Genomic DNA, 26,080 nt, shown 5'->3' with positions numbered 1-26,080 from the left:
GGAAGTTCACGGGCACCTGCCCGGTTCTGCAGGGGTTGTGACCTTTTTGCAACGAGATTGCATGGCCTCTCGTACTGTTAGCCTTGTGCTGTGGTGTTGCCAAGTGATTTCTCCAATTCTCTTTTCTCAGTGGGCTAGAACGCAGCTGATTAAATAAGCCGTGACTCACATAAGCTCCCATGTCTTTTTTATTGACTGCTTTATGGAAATGTATCACACTCAAAGGGTCCCCATTGTTGTTGCTGTCCATAGCTGACTGAAGAGTCATGTTTAGTGCTGAGAGACGGAATCCTAGTCCGTCGTGTTTTATTGCTGAGTTGGGTATGGGTGGGATACAAGGGTTTAAAGGAATCTGGATGAGGAGAGAAAGATGTCCGAGAATTTCTTTTATCTTCATCTGCCACGAAAGTTGGGTGGCCATCACTTCTAGGTAACACCTTCTCTGCTGATCTTATCTTTATGGCCCCACATCCTTCAGCTAAGTGAATCTTTTCTTTATATGGGCTATTCTGGGAGATTTAGTTAAGTGCAGTGGTAGAGAGAGATGATGACACGAATGTAATTCTGTTTTGTGCTGATACACTGTGATGCACCCTTAGGTTTGTCCAAGAAGGCCATTTCTTCCCAATAAATCTAAATCATTTCTATTTTTTCATTAAGATGGTGATATCTTTTTTTCAGGTAATGGACAAAAAGGCTCGACTATTTTTAAAAATTGTATACTTACATATAAATGTTTTGGCCTTAAAATAGCAACCCGTGCAATTATTTGTGGCTTCTTCCTGTTTTTATTATCATCCTACAAAGCATTTACATGCTTCCTATTAGACATTAAGTAGCTCTGCAGACCTGTTCATTTGCCAGTAGGTGTGGATTCAGGCATACAAGGCTCCTCCTACTTCATCACCCCGGGACCATGGCCAACGTGGTGCGTCCTCAAGATCACTGGTTCTTGATCAGTAGGACACTGAGCTGACACCGAAGTAGGAGACAGCTTGATTGCCACAGTGGCTTCCCATCTGGATTGTCTGGATTTATCTGATAGATCATGGAGCTAATGAAATTGAGCTCAGTGTCAACTTACACTGAGAACAATTCTGTCATTAGACTCCCCACACAGTGCCTTGCACACAGTAGACAATCGCTAGAATAGAGATTGCTTTGATTTGATTTCCTAATTGTTTTCCAAAGCCATTTCAAACTTCACCTTCGCTTCATCCCATTTTTTCCACTGCCCATAAGGGAAACCAGGGAAGAGAGTTCCTCAGTACAGATTCCCTCTAATAAGAAAGCAACATAACACATCTTGCAAAAACCCAGCACATAAAATACCGTATCTCTAGCTCTTCAGAATCTGTTGGTGAATGACCAAGAGAGAAAAGTCAGCAGCTCCCTTTTTGCCCAGTTTCAGCAAACTGAGTGTGACTCTTTTCGGAGAGAAGGCGGTGATGGTACTGACCCTAGTTTCCTAGAATTAGTGACTCGAGGTTCAAACGTCTCTGCAGCATTATGTCTTTGTTTTCTTGGTGGTGGCATTCTTGGGTTTCGGTTGGTGGGGAGAGAAAAGCCTCATGCTGATAATGTACTGAAAGTAAATGAAATTAAATAAGCGAAGCAGTGCTCATCACTACTTCCTTCCCCCCTGGGTAATTCAATTCAAGCTCTCTTTCTGATGGCAACTCGCAGGGACTGTCTCTGTCACCCCGCTGGGGCCTGGAGTCTTAACATCTAAATAAAAGTTTCACTCAAGCATTTTTTATGCTCCTGCCAGCAGGATCAGTGAGCTGGTGTGGGCACATTAATGTAATATTCATACTCACAGACTCTCCCCGCACACGAGGCAATGTCTTCCCATTTTCATAATTATAGATGTTCCATAAAATGGCATTTAGATTTGCATTAAAAAAGGAGGTTTGAATTCTAATAGAACGTTTAACATGTCTTTTATGATTCAGACTCTCGGCATCTCTAACTAGAATCTGTGTCTCTAAGTTTAACAAGACCTTAAAACAAGAAAAAGAAAAGAAAAAAAAACTGCAGGAAGAAATAGAAACTCCAAGCTTAGGGGATCCTGTTTTTCTCATCTCCCGTGTCTTTCATTTAATTTTTAGGCCTCTAGGAGCAATTTTTGGTAGTGCTGCAGAGAGGATAGGCTCTCCTGCAAAGGACCTTCTCAACCATATCAGGCCCTCAACCCGGCCACTCCACCCTCCATAAGATCAGTTTCTATTTTCTTGGAGAGCATTTCCACAGAGGTATTAGAATTTTCAGAAGGGTGGGAGAAATGAAAGGGTCCTAGGCAAATGAACTTCCCTTTGCTGCTCTTCATCTCACGTGTGCACCCTGAGACCCATCTGGGAGGATTTATAGCAGCCACAGAGTTTGCTAACCGTAGAGCACACAAATGAAAATAGTCCATGAACAAGGAAGTTGACAATAAGGACAAATAGAAAGAATCAGGCACTTAGACACACTAAAAAAGAAAAGCCCTTCAGATCTCTGTTTAAAACTAAGTTCAAAACAACTTAGAAGCAAAAGGTAATCTTAGTTGCATTTTAAATTGTCTTAAAATGTTGTTTTTAGGGGCGCCTGGATGGCTCAGTCGGTTGAGTGTCCAACTCTTGATTTCGGCTCAGGTCATAACCCCAGGGTCATGAGATCGAGTCCCACGTCAAGCTCCACATTGAGTGTGGAGCCTGCTGGAGATTCTCTATCTCTCTCTCTCTCTCTCTCTCTCCCTCCCTCTGTCCCTCCTCTGCTCACACACATGCTCGTGCTCTCTCTCTCTCTCTCTAAAATAAAAAAATTCTTAAGTTATTTTTAAACAAGAAATATTTTAAGCAAGAAGTAAACTGCCAGCTCATAGCCACCACTGAATAAATGTTAGTTATTGAAAATTTCAAAAAACAATCGCGTAATTGAAAAAAAAATTACTTCACCCAAAAGTCTCAAGATATTGTATAGGTGACCCAGTTGATTCCTATGTGGTTGTCCCTTCAGTTGGTTTGTATTTTGTTTTGCTTTCTAAATCTTTTAAGGGAAACCAAAGGAGCTTTGGTTTTGGAGACTAAAAACAATAAACATTAGGATCCTGCCAGCCCACTCTCCTTATTTCTCCTAATTAAGAAATATGGACTTGGGGGCACCTGGCTGGCTCAGTCGGAAGAGCATGCAACTCTTGATCTTGGGGCCATGAGTTCGAGCCCCACATTGGGTGTGGAGATTACCAAAAAAATAAATCAACTTAAAGAAAAAAGAAATATGGACGCGTATTTTTTTTTAAGAATTTTTTGCGTTCTTGTTTCATTTGATTTTTTAAGGAGTAAATCCCTTCTTTTTTTGTCCTTTACTCCTCTCTTCTATAAAAGAAGTATATACCTTAGTGGCGAAAGATGGATGAGGATCTTGACTTCTCAATAAATTGGTACCTAACAAGGCTAGTTGAAAGTCAAGGATGTTAGCAGCATACGATTAAAGGCTGATGTCAATTCCAGAGTCTTCTCTTGGTAAAGGCTTCTACCATTGTTAGGATCTTTCCCATACTTGGACAAAACCAGGATTTGGTGGCTATTGTCAGTGCAGCTTGCATAGCCCTTCTTTGTGTGAACTTAATACAATTTATGTTCACTAGGTGGCTTTGTGTTTTGGTGTGTGTGTGTGTGTGTGTGTGTGTGTGTGTGTGTGTGTGTGTGTGTTTTAAGAGTGAGTGTGTGTTTATTGCTCTCACGGAGGTGGCTGCGTCTATGGTGAACGCTATCACTCACTAAAGCGTCTCTCTGCTGGTAGCTATTCATTTGACTTTTGATGATCTCAGTGTGGTTATCCAATTTGGAGCTTATCTCCACTGCAAATTCTTAATTCTCTGGAGTCCTTTTCTTGCCAATCAGTACATATTTAGGCTACCTCCCCTTGCACAAACTAATGTATGTTTAGATCATTGTAAGTGATTTTAGCATTAGATATAATGAGGAGGAAAGAAAATTTACGCTTTTTCCCCAATCATATAAAAATTATCTTATTTTGTGCTGTGCTTAAGCAATTGCCCTTCTGCACCCCCTTCATTAATGTAGATTATCTAAAGTTGCCTAAATAAATGAAAACTCTGCCAGGTTTCAACAAAGCATTTTTGCCGTTGTTCCTTTCAGGAGTGGAAGACATCACAAGAGGAGCTCAAGAGCTGGATAACATCATCAAGCAAGGATACTTGGAGAAGAAAAGCAAAGGTACTGATCAGACCCACAGGTCTCAGAACAGTCCAGGAAGGGAAGGGAAATGAGGAAAAAGGGCTAATGTAGAAAGTGCTGTCTCTATGCCCAATTCTGCGCTCAGGAGCTGGGAGACCAAAAGGAAGGCAAGAGAGAAGTCTGGTGTAGTCCAGCGCCCCCCAAATCTTCAGCAGATTGTGAGTTTCGTCAGAATAGGAACTGGTTCTGCTTTGGTCACCTGGTACACAACAGGTGCTTAATAAATCCTTGTTGAATGAATTGCCGATGATACTCTTGTTCTCATCTCTCTGTGTGCTCCCATAGAGCAAAACCGTTGCCAAGAGTATCATTTTATATCCTATGTGAAACAGCCCAGTTTCAAGTTTCAGGGGAACCCACCTCTTGACCCATCGCTCACTGGATGAGAATAGATACCGCCATCCTAGGCCCGGGGGTCCCAAGTTTAGCACTCAAAAAGCAAATTGGCTTTAGTACAAAGAAAGCCTTTCCTGTGCCCATGGCCTGAGCGTCAGTTTGGTTTGCTAAAAGGCACCGCATAAAGGGATCATAGAGAATTTGAAAAGCACTGGATGAGATTAGAACCTGAAAGATATCAAGGAAGATAAATAGCGAGACAGCTGTGAGAGGTCAGAACAGGCAAACCCCGTGTAGAATCTGGACCTTTAACGGAGCGAGCCCTCTGGACTCTGAGTCAATATGGGATAACCTGCGGGAGTGAACGGGGGGGTTTTACAGTCCATTAACCTAGGAAATAAAACAATAACACACTGGACTGTGTGTTGTTGGACTTTACGGACTCTTCAGTGGTTGTAGTTACCTGAATTTATGTCCCCTTACTGCTGTTCCGTTTAGATCATAGTTTCTTTGGATCGGAATGGCAGAAACGATGGTGTGTCATCAGCAGAGGCCTCTTCTACTACTATGCTAACGAGAAAAGTAAGTGTTCTTCATCTGCACAGCAGCAGCTCACTCCTGGATGCAAGCACTTCGTAAATTCTCAAGCACTTAGATCTCAAGATAGCAGTCCTTAACTAACACCCATAAAGGGACACGCTTGGGAGACTGAAAGAGGCTGTTAAGTAATACCTTGTCCGTCACCAAAAACTCAGATGCCAATTTAGAAATTATTTTCACTTTAAACACTAGGACGGTGTGGTCAGCATGTCGAAAGGTTGTCTTTTATTATGACTAATAACACAATATTATCAAGGTTGAACACTTTGGTATTTTTTTTAAAGAATCTCAAACTCTTTATGGATATTAATAATATAGTTAAAATACTGGGGGGAAAACTTGTGAGAAAGATTTAAACAGCTTGCCAATGGCCCAGAAACAGAACCCTTGGGTCCAGACTCTCGAAGATTATGCTTTCAACTTCATCCTGTGGAATGCTGGGAAGTAGTCCCGTGGACATCCCTAGAGCCGTGGAGTGTTGAGACCCAAATGGCTGCTGTGCCCAGGAGACACCCTCCAGCCAGATGGCAGCAGCAGTGAAGTGTTGACTCAGGCCAGAGGCAGCTTCTAAATGAGCCACCACTGAGTCAATCAAGCACACCACTCATACGCTCTCCCGAGAAGGCCTCCCATCCGTGCTTAGCACAGTCACTAAGTTCACGAGAAGAAACAGAGGATATAAGCATAAACCGGAGACAGCGACGACTAAACAAAGCCTAAAAATGATCACTGTCAGTGAACACAAACTTGCAAAGAGGGGATACCCTCCTGCAAAGCATCAGGTCTTGTGGGGACTTTCCTTGGGCTCTGCCACCTCGGCACAGAGGCCAGTGATTCAGAGCACACCCTTCCTTTTCCTTCCAGTCACTCCCCGTTCCTCTTCTCTTCCTTCTTTCCCAGGGCGAGGCATCTCCCAATGCCTAGATATCCAGTCTTGGGAATAATCAGATGTCTACCCAATTGCCTTTGGACTTGCCGTGCCTTTGGCATCAAGAACAGCACCTTTGCCAGGTGACCTGGCATCTTTAAGATTTGTGCTTGGGCTTCAAGGCCAGCGGCTCACGCTGCCTCTCTGCCTGCCACAGGTTATCGCTGGCTTCGTCTTGGGTTCGCCCTTTTATATTCCTCAGAGACTTTCCCACGTAGGGGTGAAGTGTGAAGCCCTACATGGCGATCTTAGCAGCATAGCTCAAAACCTGAGTAACACACCCCCAGCGTCCTTCCGACGCCCAGACCACCATCCGAGCCAGCAACCACAATCTGTTCCCTGGATCCTAGGCATATACGAGCCCGCCAGGGGCAATTTTCTTATTTTAAACCTTAAAACTAATATACCATGTATATCATTGTAAAACTCTTCTTCATGCCAGCTGCATTTAAATAAGTGGTTGGCATATCTGGATATAAAACCAGGTGTCACGTTCATTCATTCCGAATCCTCTATACTCAAGGTGAGAGAGCGGGAGAGGGAGAGACTTGGAGACTTTTATGGACCATTTTGCCGTCAGGCTGAAATAAAACCTGGTGACCAAAGAAACAACAAAACATTTTAGTGGCCAGTTAGAACAAGGAGAGATACTTTAACAAAAAAGATTCCCGTGTCAGAAAGCACTGTTGCATGGCTCCCTTCTCGCCAGTTACTTCTTATTGTGCCCAAGACATTTTCTTAGGACGTAGTGAGTGTTTGTGTGTATTTCCTTTAGCTCAACCAGGTAAGGATGGAGTCTTTTTCTTTTCTTTTCTTTTCTTTTCCTAATATTGTCATCCCACTGCCACCTTATCACCATCAGCCTCAAAAAGCATGTCTTCAGCAATTCATTCCACATGATAACGGGACACAAATCATCACCCAGGCACTGTGGTTCCACTCCTCTGTATGTTCTGCCTGAACTACACCAGGAGGGCACAAAGTCATTGGGAACCACCCCGTCTTTTCCTGTTCCTAGTATTTTATGTTTTAGAAAGAGAGTGACAGCCAGGGTGGTCTCTCCTTTCCCTCCCTTAGGGTCCTTTCCCTCCTTCCGCATCACCCAATGCCACTTCCCAATCTGACCTCTGGGAAGGGGGACAAAATACTGAGTTTTAATTATTCTCCCTCTCGCATGAATTCCCTCCAGACCAGCAGGAGGTAGAGAGCGGTCTAGCCCAAATACCACACAGGGCATAGGAGGGGACCCCGGGAACTTATAATGCCCCCGAGCTGCTGTCCCTTCCCCTCAAATGTCAGCTCTGCTGGCCCTGATAGAAATAACGCTGCAGGGTTCTGTAATAGCCTTCAAGAGCCTCACGTTTACAGCCACACTCTCCCTGCTGTAATAATTCCTCCTTTCTGTTGTTATAGATCTCTTAACATTCTAATAAATTCTCCATCTCCGTTGTCCTCTTCTGGCAAAATAACCTTTCATGTTGCATTTCCCCAGCTTGGCAGTGATCTCTGCCTCACTGTCATAGTAGCCCCTTCCTGAGCCTCCTTAATGACCTTTCCTTGACTATCGTGGCTCCTCGGGGACAGAACAGCTGTTGCTGTGCTTTTAGCTTACATACCAGAGAGGACGCCTTCCCTTGGTCGCATCTTCTCTAGGGACACAGGGGGTTTTCCTGTCTTGCAGGCAAGCAGCCCAAAGGGACCTTTCTCATTAAGGACTACAGTGTCCGGATGGCCCCGCACCTGCGAAAAGATTCCAAAAAAGAATCCTGCTTTGAACTGACCTCCCAGGACAGGCGCAGCTATGAGGTAGGATGAGCCGAGGAGACGGTTGGTCCTCACTGCTTTGTAGTTTCGCTCCACGTTTGTGTGCGAGCTGGGGGTGCTATGCTGCGTTCCATCCTTTCTTCATTACCTGCTCACTTCTTACCAAGACCTTCTTTCTTGACATGTCTTCACCTGTGCCATGTGGTGCCCTCCCTCCTGCTCTGTGTTGTCACTCTCATCCTAGATACCGCCTTTGGTTGGCTTCCACCTCCTCACCCCTCCCCTTCCTGGTCTCACTCCATAGGTGAGAGTCTTGTCTGTTGCAGCACACAACCCAGTTCCTCATTCATCATCTCTAACTTCACCGCTTTAATTCCCATTCTCTTTACTCGTTCCCTGATTATCTTCACTTCCTTCCATGACATCCAGAAAAAGAAAAATCGGACTGTAGAGTGAAAAATAAGTTATTTTCCCATATTCATCTCGCTATCCAAAATAATCTTCCTGTGTGTAGACACACTGCGTATCTCTGGAAGGATTTCTGAGATGTTGGTGACAATGATTAGTGAGTAGTAACAGTGATAACTGGAGGGACTAGAGGACCTGCTCTGGGGTGGGAAAGGCTGATTCTTCACTGCGTTCATTTTTATATATTTGATATGATATAGTAGGTAATATAATAAGTAGTGGATTTAACTAAAGGAATAAAAAGCTCTGAATAAGGGAATGTCATGATTTTCACCAAAAATATATTTTTACATGTGTGTGTATGTGTACAAATATCGTTTCCTGGTTGTTAGTAATTTTTATCTTATCACGATTTTACTGAAACAATTTTTTTTAACCTTTATTTTTGAGACAGAGAGAGACAGAGCATGAACAGGGGAGGGTCAGAGAGAGGGAGACACAGAATCCGAAGCAGGCTCCAGGCTCCGAGCGGTCAGCACAGAGCCCGATGAGGGGCTCAAACTCACGGACCGCGAGATCATGACCTGAGCTGAAGTCGGCCGCTTAACCAACTGAGCCACCCAGGCACCCCACTAAAACCATTCTTTAGCTAACTTATGGAAAACGAGAAAAGCTATGCTAAGGTTAATATTAAGGTTAATATCACTCACTTGAGTAAGCCTTTGACTCTTCAGATGGCTCTCAGTACCCATCATTTTATGTTTCTACAGTATCTTAACTCCCGTTTTGATAAAACAACCTAGGTCTTCAATATGCAATTTCAAAATTTTATTTATTTATTTAATGTTTATTTATTTTTGAGAGACAGAGAGAGACAGAGCACGAGTGGGGGAGAGGCAGAGAGAGAGGGAGACACAGAATCCCAAGCAGGCTCCAGGCTCTGAGCTGTCAGCACAGAGCCCGACGAGGGGCTCAAACTCACAGACCGCGAGATCATGACCTGAGCCAAAGTCTGACGCTTAACTGACTGAGCCACGCAGGCGCCCCCCACCCCCGCAAATTTTTTATCTTAACACTAAACTTTGCTAGAGAATCCTTTATAGATATGTACGTAATAGATGAATATACTTGGTATGTTTCTAAGTTATTTTTATTATTCAGTATTGATGGTGCCTCCTCCAGATAAAAATTTATATGACAAGTCTAAATCAATTTCCTTAGATATTTTTTATGGAAATGAGTTTTTAAGAAATCAAGAATGACAATGTCTATTAATAAGTATTAAGCAGGAATCTAGGTTTCTTACACAGCGCCTATCTTTGTCTTACCCTAATGGCCAGATGATAAAAATGTTTTTCAGGAACAGTCACTTCAAGTTGATTCATTTAAAATAAAAAATTACTAAGGCTTGCTGCTTGACTGGCTGGTTTTGTGAATCAGAATGTAGAGTTTGTTTACTTCTTTTCTTTGGCCCATTGAACCCAAGTCATTACCATGGTCTGTGGATTCTTCCTCTACGATATCTTTTGGATCTTTGCCTTCTTACTTATTCCCACAGCCATCACAATGGCCATCCTCATCACCTCCCCCAGAGGACTAGTTAAATAGCCTTCTAGCTGGTCTTCTGTCTCCCATTCCTCCCTGTTCAAACCCCTCCTACCCACAACTATTGAAAGAATCTCCTGCTCCTTTTGCTAGAATTTACGGTGGTTTCCTATTGCCTGCATTTTAGGTTGAACTCCTAGTACTCAGAGCCCCTCTCATCAACTCATCCCTGACCCACAGCACTCCGGCATCACCTGTCGCTGTCCTCCAGTCAAGCTGATCTGCCTTCCTTCCCCCATACACAGTGGACTCATTCCTAATCCTCTGCACATGGTTCCCTCCAGCAGGCAGTTTCTGCCAACTCTTTTAAAATCCAACCAAAACAGGGGCACCTGAGTGGCTCGGTCGGTTGAGCGTCCGACTTCTGCTCAGGTCATGATCTCCCAATTCACGAGCTTGAGCCCCATATCAGGCTCTGTGCTGACAGCTCGGAGCCTGGAGCCTGCTTCGGATTCTGTGTCTCCCTCTCTCTCTGCCCCTCCCCCATCCATTCTCTGTCTCTCTCAAAAATAAATAAACATTAAAAAAAAAAACATTAAAATAAATAAATAAGTAAAATCCAACCAAAACAGTATTATTTCCACAAGCTTCTCTGGCTTACTCCAGGTGACAGTAAGTGCTCCTTTGCTCTCTCAGCATCTACCTGTTACCAGATGAACATTCTTTGTAGTGTTCCCATCGCAAGTGTGTATATTGTCTCCCTAACCGATGCATTGTTCTTCGCAGTCAGGAATTTTGGTTTGCTTTTTCTTTTCTTCCTGTAAGCGTTTCTGAAAGTAATGTCTGATGAATGCATGGATAATCGAATGAATGCACATGAACATGAATGTCCGGACTCAAATAGTAGTCCACATTGGGTATACAGAATTGCTGAAGGGAAATATCACTCTGAGTAAGATTTTGGTCTTTTTTCTAAATAGTTAAGCAGAGATTCTTGAGCTTTCAACTTGACTCCGCAACTTAACTCACAAGGCTCTCCTCTTTGAACTTCCCTATGGGATTCATGGAAATTTTATGAAGTCATGAAGGTCATAAATTAATTCACTAATTTTTCTTTAGTTTACAGCTGCTAATCCAGCTGAGGCCAGAGACTGGGTGGATCAAATAAGTTTCTTGTTAAAGGGTAAGTATCATTACTACAGAAACAATACTTAAGTGGATTTGCAGTTGAAGTTATATTGCATAAATATAATCCACAGCCTTCAATCTGTACTTCTTATCCGCTTGTTCTCCCTTCTACCAGCCTTATGTTATAACAACAAATAGTACCACGTATGAATCAGAAAGTAATGAATCAACGTGGAGTTGATTCAAGTTGATTCAAGTATGAATCAACGTGGAGATGACCTCTGTAATACCCGTACCCACTAGACAAGGAGATTTTGAAAACCAGCTTAGCTCAATTAGGTGTCTTCTAACCCCTTATATTCTGGAAAGGAAAGTTGTGATATCAAACATAAAGTTGCCTAGACGCAATTTAGGTCCCAAGTCTTCTCGTTTTAAACTTAGTAAGAAGTAGAAATCTATTCTCATCGAAGTGGCCTTCATGGCCATTGGACATTAGAAGCAAATTGTTCTTTCCCAAACCACAGTAAAACGTTCCTTGCTTTGGGATGGGAAGTCCTCCTGCCTGAAGATGTTAAATGACCACTCTTAGAGTGCCCTCTGCTGGCCGACCTGCAGGCACAGCGGTGCCAGTGGCCCTGGAAGTCTAGTCCGGAGTGGCCTGACAGGTAGAGGTAGCCGACTTGAGTCTGTCGCTTGGCATCAGATAACCCACGATACGCCATCATGGCCAGACCCTGCCGCTGCAGAAAGGCAGAAACACCAACTTTATACATGGGCCAAGACCTAAGGAGGAGCACATCAACCCAAAAACACCGAGCCTTTTCGTCTCTGTTTTTTATTCTGCTGTGAGATTTTATTGTGGAGAAAAAGAAGGAAGCACCAGAGCTTTAATTACAAGAATTGCCTATTTTACTCGGTTTATGCCTTTGCTATCACAAAAACAAACTATTGCATCTACCAAGAGCGTCACGTATAATAGACTGGAACTAGGCAAACATGAACATTGATGGCGAGACTACAGGGTACACTCTCATCTAGGTGCCTTGGATTTATGCGTGTAATATACCCCTAAGTGTGTAAGCCTCAATAAAACTCAAAGCAGCTTTATTGAGCTGTACCCTGTGGTACTTTCAGAATCCCACATTGAAGAAATTATTCATTCCATTTTATTTTAAAACAAACAAAATAATAACATATGGTTTAAGCCACAAATGTGTCTTTGATCCCTTCCTCAAATGAGGTGGCACCAGAATTCAGATGAAAATTGTTGCAAAATCTTTATTAAATGCCTAATCAAGCCAAACAGCTTTATAGTGTTTTGAAATGAACGTTAGATGTCTCTCCATCCTTTCCTTCCCCAGAGTACCCTGACGGCACTCGCCCATCCTGCAGAGGCCCCTCAGCAGGGTTTCAGAGAGCATTCTGTCCTAGACATCAGAGCACGAACCTTCCCAGTTCCCCATTAAAATAAAAAACCAATCTCCTTCTCCTGCCCTGTGCTCCCCAGTGCCGCAATGGCTCAACATCCTCTGTGCGATGACCTACTTTGAGGTCAGCCAGACTGTGCGGTTGCAAAAGGGCATGGTAACCAACACAGCTCAGCCATTCTATTTGGTCTTGCATTACTGTTACATTTTTCTGTATCTCACTTTCTCCTCTTCTTCCACTTTTTCCTGTTTTTCCTCTTCATAAACAAACTTGTCTGACACTCCGCAGTGAGATCATGGAGGAGATGAGCTTCTGGCAGCCCAGCTACCCTGTGGAAGCTGCCATAGTCCCCACAGCTCCGTGCCCCCTGGAGAAGCACAAGCCATCACTCACCCTTCCAGTTTTCTACTTGGCAAACAGTGTGCAGCACACTGGCATTTCCTCTTCTGGCCTATTTTCTTCCCTTCGCCTCATGCGCTCAGTCGCACACTCCTACTTTTCAGAGCTGCTTCATCCTGATCAAGTTTTATTGCAAGGAAGGATTTATGTTGACGGTTTAAACCTGACACGGTGCTAGTCTGGCCTTTTCTGTAGATTTCCTGCCACCGAGGCCCACATTAGAAATAACAGCACTTAACCTGGTGTTTCATTTTCCTTTGACATATTTTATTCTCATCCCTCCTCCTCCTCCTCCTCCTCCCTCCCTCCCTCTTTCCTTCCCTGCCTTATTCTTTTCTTTTTCTCCCCGTCTTGATTCATTATCATCTCTGCCCTGGCAGATCTGAGCTCCTTAACCATTCCATATGAAGAGGAGGAGGAAAAGGAAGAAGAAGAAGAGATGTATGACGATATTGATGGCCTTGACTCCCCGAATTCCAGTTCCCAGTGCAGACCCGTCATCTTGCCTGGGAGTGTGGGGCTAAAAGAGCCCACAAAGGAGGAGGAAGAAGATATTTATGAAGTCTTACCAGGTGAGAAATTTTATCTTCTGGTTATCTTCCATTAGTTTTAGAAATTCTTGACCTGGTGGAAGAATATAAGTTTGAAACCTCCCGAGGAAGCCAAATCTCTGAAGAAAAGAGTACAAGGAAGCTTCAGTGGCACCTCCATGATCCCCAGTCCAGAGGCTCTCCCTAGCTCTGGGAGCAGGATGAAGTGATCAGGGAGTGTCTTTCACCATTGCCATGTGAAGTAGCTTATCACGCACGGCAGCGAGGTTAAAGAGTCAAGAATGCTCACGTTGGCCTCTGTTGGCTTGCTCTGGATCTTGAGCTGGGTCATCAAAACTCTCTAGTCTCAACTTCTTGTCTGTGTAAATGTGAGAGTAAGGTAAAGTCGTCTCAAAATGATGAAGGGGATATCAGAAGCCTGAAGGGACATAGATCAGTGCTGACAAACCTTCTGCGTAACCTGAGAAGACCCTGACGGAGCACAACACAGGAGGACCTAGTTCAGACATACCACAAGTCAGATCGCATCTCTCACACATAAACCTGTTTCCTCTGCCCACCATTACAGCAAGCCCAGGTACAGATTTCTTTTCTTCCAAAGGCGTGATAGCTGGCATCTCAAAAAACGTATAGTCATCACTGCTTCCGCCTAGCCACTTCTTGTGGGAACGGCAGCAGCTGTTGAACAGCGCAGAGCACAGTGGGGGTCAGACTGTGGAAAACCGAAGCCTGAGCCTTTTAATTGTGAGGTAGTTAGACCACAGGAACGCTGAATCTTCAAGTCCATTCAGAAAGATCGCTCCTGTGGAAATTTGCCAGGAGTTCAGTGCTCTGCTGAGAAATTCAAGTTAAGCCTAAATTTATAGCAAGTGAAACCTCGATCCCAGACGAACTTAGGAACTAAGGTGAATCTAACACTCGGGCCCCTGAAGACAGGGCTGGTTGCTAAAAAGCACGGTCAGTAAGCAACTGGCATTTCAAGGCTTCCTGAGAAGAGGGTCCAATCCTGTCAGCACTGCATTCGCCTTTTCCCTGGGGGGCGGGGGTTGGGGGTGGGGAGCCACGTCATTGCTTCCTGAGTCAAGGAGCAAGGCTGTGGCTGCCAGGCTCCTTCCTGCTGGGGACCTCACCCACCTCCCCACCCACCAGGGAGGGCCTGCTTCTCCTCCTCACACTTCCAGCCTCTGCCAGCCCCGACTTCCCCTGCCTTTTTGTTGTGTTTTATTATGCAAATGATATCTTGGTTGAGGTCGAGCCATTTCTTGTGTCTGAAGTTAAAAAAAAAAAAAAAATGATAATTTCCTCAGCAAGTCATTGTCGTTAATGAAGTTTTACAAAAACAGATACAACCAAAGGAAAATAAAATTTCACAGGTGATAAATTTTTCCAATTTCCCTGGCAGAATTCGATAGGATTGTTAAATTAAGAGTGAAGGTGTCTGTTAGAAAGCAACGAGCAGTGATGGGTAATTTTATAGAGTGGAAAATTGAATCAAATTGCTACATTAAAACACAGCTCCTCTGAGAATCTTCCCTTTCACAGGCTGCTCCATTGCAACAGCAGGGTGCAGAAATGGATCTAATTCACAACACTCCCTAAAAGGAGATGTACTCCCCAAGTTGGCCAGAATCTTCTTAGGGAGCTCATAGCCTACCCACTCCCGTCCAGGCTGGGGGAAATAGCTGGGTGACACTCCGCTTTGGGTCACAGCTGTGGAAGAGTGCTCTGGGAAAACCTCACTGAACCACTCAGCCTTGTGGGAAGCAAACAAGGGCCTTTTCATGTACTACATTTAGTTCTCAAAGAGGCCAGAGAGGAGGGGGCTGATGCTCAGAGCAAAGGAGAGGAAAGAGAAGGAGCCTCAGGAAACGAGATGAGTTTGAGACCATCACCTTACTCCAGACGATGGATCGATGAGTGTGTGATTGGCTTCTTAAAGACCATTCTTCCCCTGCCTCCTTAACTCCGACCTGTGGCCATCACGGCACTGCCGAGGGTCCCAAGGCATTCCTCCAAAATTCACGGCAGGTCAGATGTTGGGGTGGGCTCCAAGAGCATGGCAACTGGTCTGCTTTCTCCAGGAAAGCCATAGCCTCTGCTCACCACAACCATCCCTTGAACGTGAGGAAGCCACACTGCAGAGAGCCAGAGCAACTTACTTGCTTTTGTAAGTTTCCAAAGGACGGTGCTGTACCCAGCCAACAGGTTCTCTCCTGAAAGCCTCTATCCATCACAGTCTTTAGAGACAGCACTGGAGGTGGGCTGTATTGGCATTGAATGGTGATATGAATATTTGAGCCCCAAGTCTCCATCACCCAGCCTCCCATCCACACACTCAGCTTGTCGCCTCTGAAGTTTCTGTTCCTTATACAAGTGCCACACTACCAGTCCTGGAGGAAGTGAAAGGGAAAATGAGGGGGCCTGGCGTTACCTACCCACTGCTCCATCTCACGAGATCTACCAAGCAGCGGCAGGTGAGAGACAGAAGATACCGCAGGTAAAAGTGCTGGCTCTAAGTCAGAATGCACCTGCTCAGCCACCTGCTAGCTATGTAAGACCTTGAGCAAGTTATTAGCCCTCTCTGTGTGTGATTTTCCCACCTGTACAATGGGGATAACAATAGTACCTATCACAAAGAAAGGCTGTGAGAAGCCTGGAACTGTAGTGCATAAAGCACTTAGAACCAAGCCCTGGCATACTGTGAGTACTCAGTAAAGGCTGGCTACTAGTAATTTGGTGGTGTGTAAGTAAGAAGTGTTACCTCCTTGAAAAATTGAGGAATGGCTAGTTCCCCACCCCCGCCAACCAAACCTGAGACAGTCCAGTTGGACATTTTCAGCTATACGTACGAAGCAGGTGAAATTGAAAATCCTGAGCAGATGGCGTGTGGACTGCACCTTCTGCTCAGGCCCGTTTTTACTGCAAGGACAGGTGCTGGGTGGAGGGACGGCCAGCGGGAACGTTGGGCTGTGCTAACACTGCATACCCATCCGAAGTCAAATGACTTGGGCTCCTAACATTCGTCTCATTATAACAGGTAAATGTGCTTTGTGGAAGATACTTAGCATTGGTGGTTCTGCCCCTCCTTCCCCTTTGGGCTGGGGCCTACAGAAGCCTCCTTGTCTCTATGGGAAGACCATGGAAGTGAGGTCTCCCTCCCAGAATATAATTTCAGTGAGCTTCCTAGTAGAGAGAAAAGTGCTTATCACACATACCAAGTCAATACAAAAATGTTTTTTCCTAATCAGAATAATGTATGGGTCATCAAATTAAATGTGCGACATCACATTGATCATGGGATAATTAGCATTTGCTACGTGGCTGGCACCGTCCTTCCCATGAGGGAAAACCAGAGCACTCGAGGTTTTCGGCCAAGACCACAAAAATGTTAGTCCTGGGTAATATGGTTTCAAGGTTGGTATCCAGTGGGATTTCTGAACATCCGTGTTGAGCATATGGGGGCCCTTGATTTTTAAGATCTCATTTGCAGTAGATTAAACTGTAGGGACCCGCCACAAAGAAATGCTTTTAAAGCGATGTGTGGGAGACAGGAGGCTTTTCTGAGCTGTCTCTCACCCCTCCCTGCAATTATTTTACAGGCTAGCACAGGCCCAGTTTTGTGATTCAATATTCCATAAAAGGACAACTTTTATCAGGTTTCACTTTGTCTGGGGCCTCAAAGCTGGGATCCAGCAAGACGCCAGAGACCACTGTACAGCTTTAACTGGGGCCTTACAGCAGCTGCAGTGACAACAGAATCTGGCTCTGTTCTCCAGAGAGCTTTCAGGAGAGCAAACGGGAAGAGAGACACAGAGTTCTCCCTAGGAATTTCTGTGTGCATTCCGATGCTGCCCACACTGCCCGGGAGGGTTATTACAGAACCAGAAACCAGATTGCTTTATAATAAAGCATATAACTGGTGTTTTTTTTTTTTAATTTAAGTCAAATGAAAACAAGCATTCTGTGAAATTCTTTTTCCCCCTGTACTGTTGTCCAGACCCACAGGAAGAGGGAATGGTGATAGTGGGTCTAAGGAAAGAAAAAAGAAAAGAAAAGAAAAGAAAAGAAAAGAAAAGAAAAGAAAAGAAAAGAAAAGAAAAGAAAAGGAAAGGAAAAGGAAAAGAAAAGAAACAGACACCAAAAACACAAAGTTTAGGGGTGTCTGGGTGGCTCAGTTGGTTGAGCATCTGGCTCTTGATTTTGGCTCAGGTCATGATCTCATAGTTTGTGGGATTGAGCCCTGCATCAGGCTCTGCACTTTCAGTGCAGAGCCTGCCTGGAATTCTCTCTCTCTCTCTATTTCTCTCTCTCTCTCTCTCTCTGTCTCTCTCTCCCCCTCCCTCTCTGTCTCTGCCTCTCCCCTGCTTACACACTCTTTTTCTCAAAATAAATTAATAAACATTTAAAAAAAGAAAACCAGGGTACCTGGGTGGCTCAGTATGTTAAGCATCCAACTTCAGCTCAGGTCATGATCTCACGGTTCATGAGTTCAAGCCCCACATTGGGCCCTGTGCTGACAGCTCAGAGCCTGGAGCCTGCTTCAGATTCTGTGACTCCCTCTCTCTCTGTCCCTCCCCCCGCCCCCGTCAAAGAAATAAATAAATAAAAATTAAAACAATTGTTTTAATAAATAAATAAACCACAAAGTTTATGAAGAAGAGATTTTTCAATTTCAAAGAAAAGCAACACTCCATCAAAGCATCAATGCCATCATCAGGCCTAAGCTTCCTGGCCGGGTTCTCTCTCACTCCTATGTACACTGGGCCCTAGCCACAAGGGCTCTTTGACCAGCACCAAAACCAGAACATGACCATGATCATGACCATGACCAGCACCAGAATCATGCTGACTTTTTGGTTTGGTTTTGTTTTTCACCTGGAATATCCTCCCTGAGTTCACCCTATGAAGCCCCCCTACGCATTCTGCTTAAAACATGTCTCCTTAGCGACACCCCCCCCCCCCCCAGATACTCAACAGGAATTGAGCGCCGTCTTAGCCTTTACCACGGTGATTTATATTCAGGTCTTTCTCCTCCAATTAGTAGGTGCTCAATTATTATTGGTGGAATTAAATTCAGCGCATTCCACTTGCTGCTGTTAGCGCAAATTGGATTTAATATCTTGTACATCAAGACCCATACCACAGAGATAGGATGCAAATATTTTCAAGTAACAGTTTAGATTACCAACTATACAACAGAGGATTAAGTGTGTTATTAGCATCTTGCTCATTTTTTCCGCATTGTCTGAAGAGGTGCTATAACACCCACAGATTTATAGCATATCTGTGCATGCCATGGAGTGGTTTCTATTTCCACTTTCCTGCACGTTCTCTTTATACCCTGAGTCTATCTGCATTTCTCTTGCGTCTGTCACCAGAGCACCTTGACATCTGGTTGCACATTGATACACTTGGCATTTTTTAAGCTTCTGTCACCTTGCTTTGTTTGGGGGAAGTGGTTTCCCTCTTTCTGATCCAGTCATTTTTTTAATGTTATTCTCAGTTAAGCCGGTGTCACAGCAGCGCTTCAGAAAGGAGCCAGGTGTCATGGGAAGCCAGCCCCTCTCTGCACCTCCACGGTGGAGTCAGTGTCCTGTTCTTTTCAGCCTCTCATTAGTGTCCCTGACACTGTGCCAAGACTGTTGATTGAAATCAACTCTCTGGATACTGATGCTCATTTGTGATGCCCCATGGTTCTCTTACATGTTCACACAACTAACAGAATCTTCCTCAACTGTTTTCCCAGTTGAAATGAGATATTTGGGAATCAAGTAGAGCATTTAACGTAATAAGTGGACAGTAATCTTCGGAGGTTAATTGTTTAAAACCTATGTAAGGTTGGGGTCCCATATGCCCTGTTAGGAGCAAGGACCATTATAATCTATTACTGTTTAAAGTTGAGCTAGCACATAAATTTTAATTCTCTCTTAAATGAAGATGTATTCCAGTAGATGTAATACTAGAATGCCTACTAATATTCTCATAAAGAAGTTCAACAAGCTCTTTAGCCTAAAGAAAATTTTTTTTCAAAATAATCTCTTTAAAATGATAGGTTCATTTTACAGATGGAAAAAAAAATGAGAAATCTAGCTGTTTAACCCACCCTCTTTCGTGAGCAAAAAGACATTTCTTTCTGTTGCCATGAAATCAGTTTTCTCAGCGTTGGCATTTGAGGGATGCCAGTTTGATTTGGTTGAAGGACCAGAGGTAAAGTGTATGCCTCTCTGTTTGTATTGTGCTGTCCCCCGCCCCCGCCCCCCTGCAGCTGGGAAGGTGCTGAGAGGTTCTGCCTTTCACAACCAGCTATAGAGAGAGCATTTGCCTCCACTATGTTGATGATACCTCTATACTCACACTTTCAAAGGCACAGCACCCAGCCTCTCACATCGGTAGCTAGCCTTCTTGACTTGAGCCCACTCTCAGCCACCCGGGAAGGTCAACGTTAGATAGAACAGATGTGGGGATTAGAGCTTCCCCATCCCCATCCATCACTGAAGAGCTTAGTAATGGTGGCGAATGATACACAAGATCTATGGCCAGCGTTCTGCTTTCTTTCTAGGTGACTCCACAGGCGCAATGGAAATCAGAGTATCTGGTCTGGAATTGAACTGCGTAGAACAGATTTTTATTTTTCCCATTTTTGTATCATGACTAGATTAAGTGCTGTTGCCTGAAAGGGTAAAGGAATCAAGTTTAGTTTTCATTTTTATCATTGCAAATACATTTACATTCTCCTATTTTACAAATGCAAAGAGCAGGCAAGCCACTTTCAATAATTTATTTTAAAATCAATGCTAATGAGGTTATGTCTCGTCAGTGGCCGAGTTTTACAATAAAGTCTGATTTATTTAGAAAAGATCTTTGGTGTAGCTTCCCATCTAATGGTGGTGGGAAGGAGGTGGAGTCACAGGCACAGTGACCCTCCAACTTCGGATCCAATTTGTAATTCACAGTGGAGATCTGACCCAATTTACATTGATTAGAATTGGGAGGAAGAGACATCTGTGCACAGACAGCAGAGGTAGAATAAACCCTCCCCGCAAAAGTGCCTAAGCACAGCAAATTATTGGTCTTTGTGATTGAGTTGTTTGGTTATCAGCAGAAGAGATGCTCCCTGTCCAAATCATTGGGTATCTCAAGAACGGACGCCGCACCAACTCTTCTTCTAGCGTTTTCAATCCTGTGAAATTGGTCCCATGTCAAAAAGGAAAAGCATCACAGCAGAGGAAGGAAGGAAGTGGGCAAGTGATAGGAAGACAATGTGCAAAGAATGATGTTTAACGTGATTTATTTCAGCATGGTCTATTTCCGATATTTGATTTCACTCCTCCATTATCTCACATCTTTATCCCTCCTGGGGAGATGGGGGAGGGACAGGGAGCACTACAGGTGGGAAGTAGGAAATTCTCTGCTGTGAAGCCATATGTGAAGGTAAGAAGAGCTGAGTTCTTTCCCCACGGATCTTTCCCCACGGAATCTTTTAAGGCAAATATAGGTTATGTGTATGGTATTTTTTAAAATTTTTTTAATGTTTTTATTTATTTTTGAGACAGAGAGAGACAGAGCATGAGCAGGGGAGGAGCAGAGAGAGAGGGAGACACAGAATCCGAAGCAGGCTCCAGGCTCTGAGCTGTCAGCACAGAGCCCGACGCGGGGCTCGAACTCACAGACTGTGAGATCATGACCTGAGCCGAAGTCGGACGCTTAACCGACTGAGCCACACAGGCGACCCTGGTACTTTTTTTAATCTTGGTGACATATGACTCATTTCTCCAGAATACCAATCCCTTAATTTTTATTTTTGCATGGAAATCATATCATCCATCTTGTATGCGAAATCAGTTACTTCTTTAATGTTCTATAGTGCTCTCATATACTTTTGTGCTGTTTCTTCTTACTCATGAGCTTAGAATTTACTTCCCCCACTCTGACATACCAGAATTCAAATTGCTCTGTAAAACTTATATTTAAAACAAAAGGGGGGCGCCTGGATGGCTCAGTCGGTTGAGCGTCCGACTTCAGCCCAGGTCACGATCTCACAGTCCGTGAGTTCGAGCCCCGCGTCGGGCTCTGGGCTGATGGCTCAGAGCCTGGAGCCTGCTTCCGATTCTGTGTCTCCCTCTCTCTGTGACCCTCCCCTGTTCATGCTCTGTCTCTCTCTGTCTCAAAAATAAATAAACGTTAAAAAAAAAAAATAAATAAATAATAAATAAAACAAAAGGAACTGTCCCCAAGCCATCTCCTCCAAAGTTTCATTTAGTGGCATAACTGTGGGGAAACCAGTCAGATAAGTGCCCCAACTCCCAGGGAGAGAAAGTATATGTGGACAAAAAAACCAAAGTCTTCAGCCCTCAAAATGTTGCTTATTATGCCCCATTCATTGTGTGCGTGTGTGTGTGTGTCCATGTGTGTATGTGTGTGTGGGGGGGGGGGGGGGGGGTAGAGAGAGAGAGAGTGTGTATGTGTGTGTGAGGGAGTTGAGGTGATGAAAAGGAGAAGAGCAACTGTATTTTTGCTCATTTTACTCCACGTATAAAATGGCTTAATATGATTCTGATGCTCATGCCTTCTTTCTAAAGGCCCAATTCCCATGTTATCAGGTAGTATGAGATGAAACAGGTTAATGAGGGCAAGAAACAAGCCAATCATGTGGTGACATTGACCATATAAACACTTGATCAGAGTTAGACAATAGCACTGACTTAGAACCCATTGTGTACCTGCAACAATTAATTAAAAGACCATTCCAACTGCCCTCAGGAGCTTACACTCTAATGAACAAGGCAGGCTAAATAACAACAGTAAAAAGATAACTACAAGCCCCAAGTACTAGGAACATAAAATTACTTACATGACCAGGTTCTGCTACAGCTGAACAAAACTTGATACATTAAGGACTAATTAATCATGGAGGGTTTAAACACATGCTTAGCTACACACACACACACACACACACACACACACTGTAAGTCTGGATGCTTACACTTACAAAGAGACAAGACATTTAGAAGAGAATTCTAGAAGGAGAGGAGAAAGAGCTTGAGGGAAAGGATTAAGATTTCAATGACAGAGATATTTAGTGCCTGAATAATCCAGTGGATTGGAAGCGCCACAGGACGGGGACCCCGCCAGTCTTACCCACTGCAGCAATCTCCAGTTCCTACCGAAGCACTTTGCATATAGTGAGCACTTAAAAATGTTTATGAATAAATAAATGAGGAGGGAAGGAGAAGGGCCAATTTTAAGATGGGAGATAACTATTAAAAAAAAAGAGGGGCGCCTGGGTGGCTCAGTCAATTAGGCGTCCGACTTCGGCTCAGGTCATGATCTCACAGTCTGTGAGTTCGAGCCCCGCATCGGGCTCTGTGCTGACAGCTCAGAGCCTGGAGCCTGCTTCGGGTTCTGTGTCTCCCTCTCTCTCTGCCCTTCCCCGATTTGTGTTCTGTCTCTCTCTGTCTCTCAAAAATAAAAAAATGTGGAAAAAAAACAATTTAATAAAAGACCAATTAGTGCCTTGAAAAGAGCACGTTGAGCTCTGAAAAAGAAGACCCCTGTTGGCATAAATAGTATAAGACTTGACCACTAATTGCTAATGCTGCTGGTGTTTATCCCCTCAGATGAAGAGCACGATCTGGAAGAGGATGAGAATGGGACTCCACATAAAGGAGGTATGAGAGCTTCGCAGATATATAGGCACTGGGTAGGATGCTTGGGCTTCACTAATTAAGAGGGTGCTGGTGTGTCGGCCTCAGAAGCCCCAAATAAGATGACTGGATAGGGAAATACCTCAACCTTAAAAGCAGCCACCCATTCACCTTAATTAATGTTCCCAGAACAGCTAAGATTTATCCAACAGAGGGTAGGAAACCAAAGCAGATATTTATTTTTTCCTATCAGTATTTCCTAAATCAGTACAGTGAAAATAGAATTGCCTCATCTCTAAGAGATCAGAGGATTGAGAATGGAAAGAATGGAAATGTCTCCTCTCTGAGAGGCCCGGAGATTGCGAGTGCAGAGGGGAATGGAAATGTGTCAGATCTGGAAAGTGAACATGGGGTGAAGGATAGAATTGCTTGGTGATGCTGACTTCTGATGGCCTGCTTTGATTCCAGGCACATTTGGAAATGAATATGTAACAGGTTTGTTGAATACAAAATCACATCTTATTCATCCCAGACTGTTAACCATGCTTTAGGCTGTTAGTGAGCCCATCTTTTCTTAAGGTCAGATGCCCCTCTAAAGCCTCCTTAAGTGGACCAAGGACCTATTCCGTCCTTGTCAGTAAAGGAATGTGAATCACAAAGGCCACCTCAAGGACATTCATCCCATCAGCAGAGCCTAAATTGTGGCTGATTTGGATACTAGCTGATTTTTTTTTTCTTAGAGATTCTATGAAAGTCTTAAGCCTAGGAGTTCTTTCCATCTTTCCCTCCCTGGTCCCTCTCCATTTCCCTGGCCCTTCCTTTTCCCATTCTCCTCTCTCTTCCTTTCTTGTGCCTTTTGTTCTCTTCATTACCCACTCAGCAAGTCCCCTTTCTCCTAAGGTTCATGTTCTATGGGAAGTGAATATGTAACAGGCTTAGTGAAGGACCTAACTTCATTTAAGTGCCCAACTTCTCCCAGGGAGAGAAAAGACAGTGAAGAGACGGCATCAGAAGTCATGTGCCAAAGCAGGAGAGAAAGAAAGAACTGGGGCAAGGGTGGTACGGGATTAGTGTGGCTCTGTAAGCGCTTCATAATAATTAACACGTATAATGAAGTCCGTTCTGAAACCCATTTTCTACTGTTTCCTACTTGCTGTGCAGAATTCCAACAGAAAATCTGTTTTCTGACCAATCTATGTTCCATGCCTTTTCTCAATCAACTCCCATCATCAGTGCAGGAAAAACAGCTAATGTGGACAGGCCGGGGTGGAAAACTGTAAGCTTCCTGTGCCCAACTTTACATTAATCTCCATTCAGGAAGCAGCAGTCTCTAGCAAAAGTCTAAAATTCAGTTTCAGGGGGCACCTGGGTGGCTCAGTAGGTTGCGTGTCCAACTCTTGATTTCAGCTCAGGTCATGATCTCACGGTTCCTGAGATTGAGCCCTGCATCAGGCTCTGTGCTGATAGCATGGAGCCTACTTGGGATTCTCTCTCTCTCCCTCTCTCGTTGCCCTCCCCTGCTCACACACACACACTCTCTCTCTCTCTCTCTTTCAAAAATAAATAAACATTTGAAATTCAGTTTCAGACTCCTCCCTCATCCCATTTCCTCTTTCCACCTTTCTTTCTGAGGCTCTGTCTTGGGTGGGGGGATGGTGAGAGAAGGTTTATTTCTTAGCTGTTCCAATGGCTCTAATTCAAGTAGGTTTAAAAAAGAAAAAAAAAAAAAAAACCTTTTGTTCCTCATGCTTCCTGCCTCCAAAATAGGTGTTGTTAAAGTGTAGTGAGCTCTAAATATGCTTCCATGGTTTATGTTTATACTTCCCACCAGTTATAATGATTGGTGACTTAGTGATTAAAAAACAGAGGAGGACTTTTTGCTCTCTCTGCAGAATCTGAGGCAGGAATTTTTATTATTTGTGTTTACGTATTTATTTATTGAATTTATACAGTGCCTTTTCTCCAAAGGAGCTATAGAAATGGCGACAAATACGGAGCATCCAAATGGCATCTCTTAGCTTTATAACAATAAAACGTAGAGGTCCAAGGGAAGGGTGGGCAGCCCCCTGAAGGCATATTCTAGGGAATATGAAGGGAATTCTAGGACAGTGTGCACTCTTACGTAATAGACAAGCTACACAGGTTTGCTTCACTTAGTTTTTCTTAGGTGTCACATGTCTTTGGGGGGCGGGGGGGAATGGGATGACTTTTCTCCTAAAAGATACCATGACTAGCAGGATGACCTTTAAAATCCACATACTTTTCTCCAGAACTCTTCCAGAGATCCTATTCCCAGAAACGCTGTGCTTTCCCATAATGGAATTGCTAACATTTTTAAAGCCCAACTAGATCTTATCAGAAGAGGAGGAAAAAAGGAATTCAGTTTATCCTCATTGGGTGTTAATGACCCTGTAAGATGTAATTTCTTTTATTTTATTCTGTTACCTAGAAAATCTATCACAGCCTTGTCGTATTGATTGTTCAATCTATAAAGAGCTCAGTTTACAGCATGACTGTTAGTAACAGGGTTATTTTAATGAGTGACTCTTCAGCACCTCAGATTCTCACTAAATTGCAACCCATCAGCCTAACAGTCTAACACTAAGTGTCTTCCGTGATGAGAGTTTATCTCCCTTCCCTATCATGAGAAGGCAGTGTGCAGGTAACCAAAAATAAAACTCATCCTGTGCTGCTTATATGAAAACTACCGGCCATTGGCTTGGGTATCCCATGCCAAATAAAAAGCCAAGCTGGAGGCACAGCTCATTCTTAAGTACATCAAATATCTGACCAAGAAAGATCTCGAAACAGTTGTTTTCACTCTAAAATCATGAGCAAAGTCAGCCAGAAAAAGGAGCCCCTATGTAGTAATTTCCGCAGGGCAGAAAAGCGGTCACTCATGACCTTCCATTTCTGAGACACTTTTTCCATTTTAGCATCTACTAATGGCGTGATCACATGAAAGAAACTGAGGGAAGCCACAGAGGTGTTTGCAGCTCTTACTTTTTGAAGCTTGTTTCCCAAGGCCAAATGTGAGTTGATCACCAGCCAGCTACAGTTTTGGCCCAATAAAAGGAGCGTAGGAGATGAAACTCAGGATCTGTG

At 43.8% G+C, this 26,080-nt stretch overlaps 1 protein-coding gene across 3 annotated transcripts in view; it reads left to right on the top strand.

Moving 5' to 3' along the window:
- The window catches only part of SKAP1 (src kinase associated phosphoprotein 1), a 277,807-nt gene that overhangs the window by 223,599 nt on the left and 28,128 nt on the right, over positions 1-26,080 (top strand). For all 3 annotated transcript variants that reach the window (XM_053892330.1, XM_053892328.1, XM_053892329.1), the window contains exons 5-10: positions 4,146-4,223; positions 5,079-5,162; positions 7,790-7,914; positions 10,945-11,008; positions 13,161-13,352; positions 22,949-22,999. In XM_053892330.1, coding sequence (XP_053748305.1) covers positions 4,146-4,223; positions 5,079-5,162; positions 7,790-7,914; positions 10,945-11,008; positions 13,161-13,352; positions 22,949-22,999 — 594 coding nt within the window. The remainder of the gene's footprint in view (positions 1-4,145; positions 4,224-5,078; positions 5,163-7,789; positions 7,915-10,944; positions 11,009-13,160; positions 13,353-22,948; positions 23,000-26,080) is intronic.

This window comes from Panthera pardus, unplaced genomic scaffold (genome assembly GCF_024362965.1).
Source record: "Panthera pardus isolate Hobbes unplaced genomic scaffold, ASM2436296v1 HiC_scaffold_3, whole genome shotgun sequence".
In the NCBI taxonomy this organism is placed as follows: Eukaryota; Metazoa; Chordata; class Mammalia; order Carnivora; family Felidae; genus Panthera; species Panthera pardus.
The sequence above is the reverse complement of the archived record's forward strand: the minus strand, read 5'-3'. Positions and strand labels throughout refer to the sequence as shown.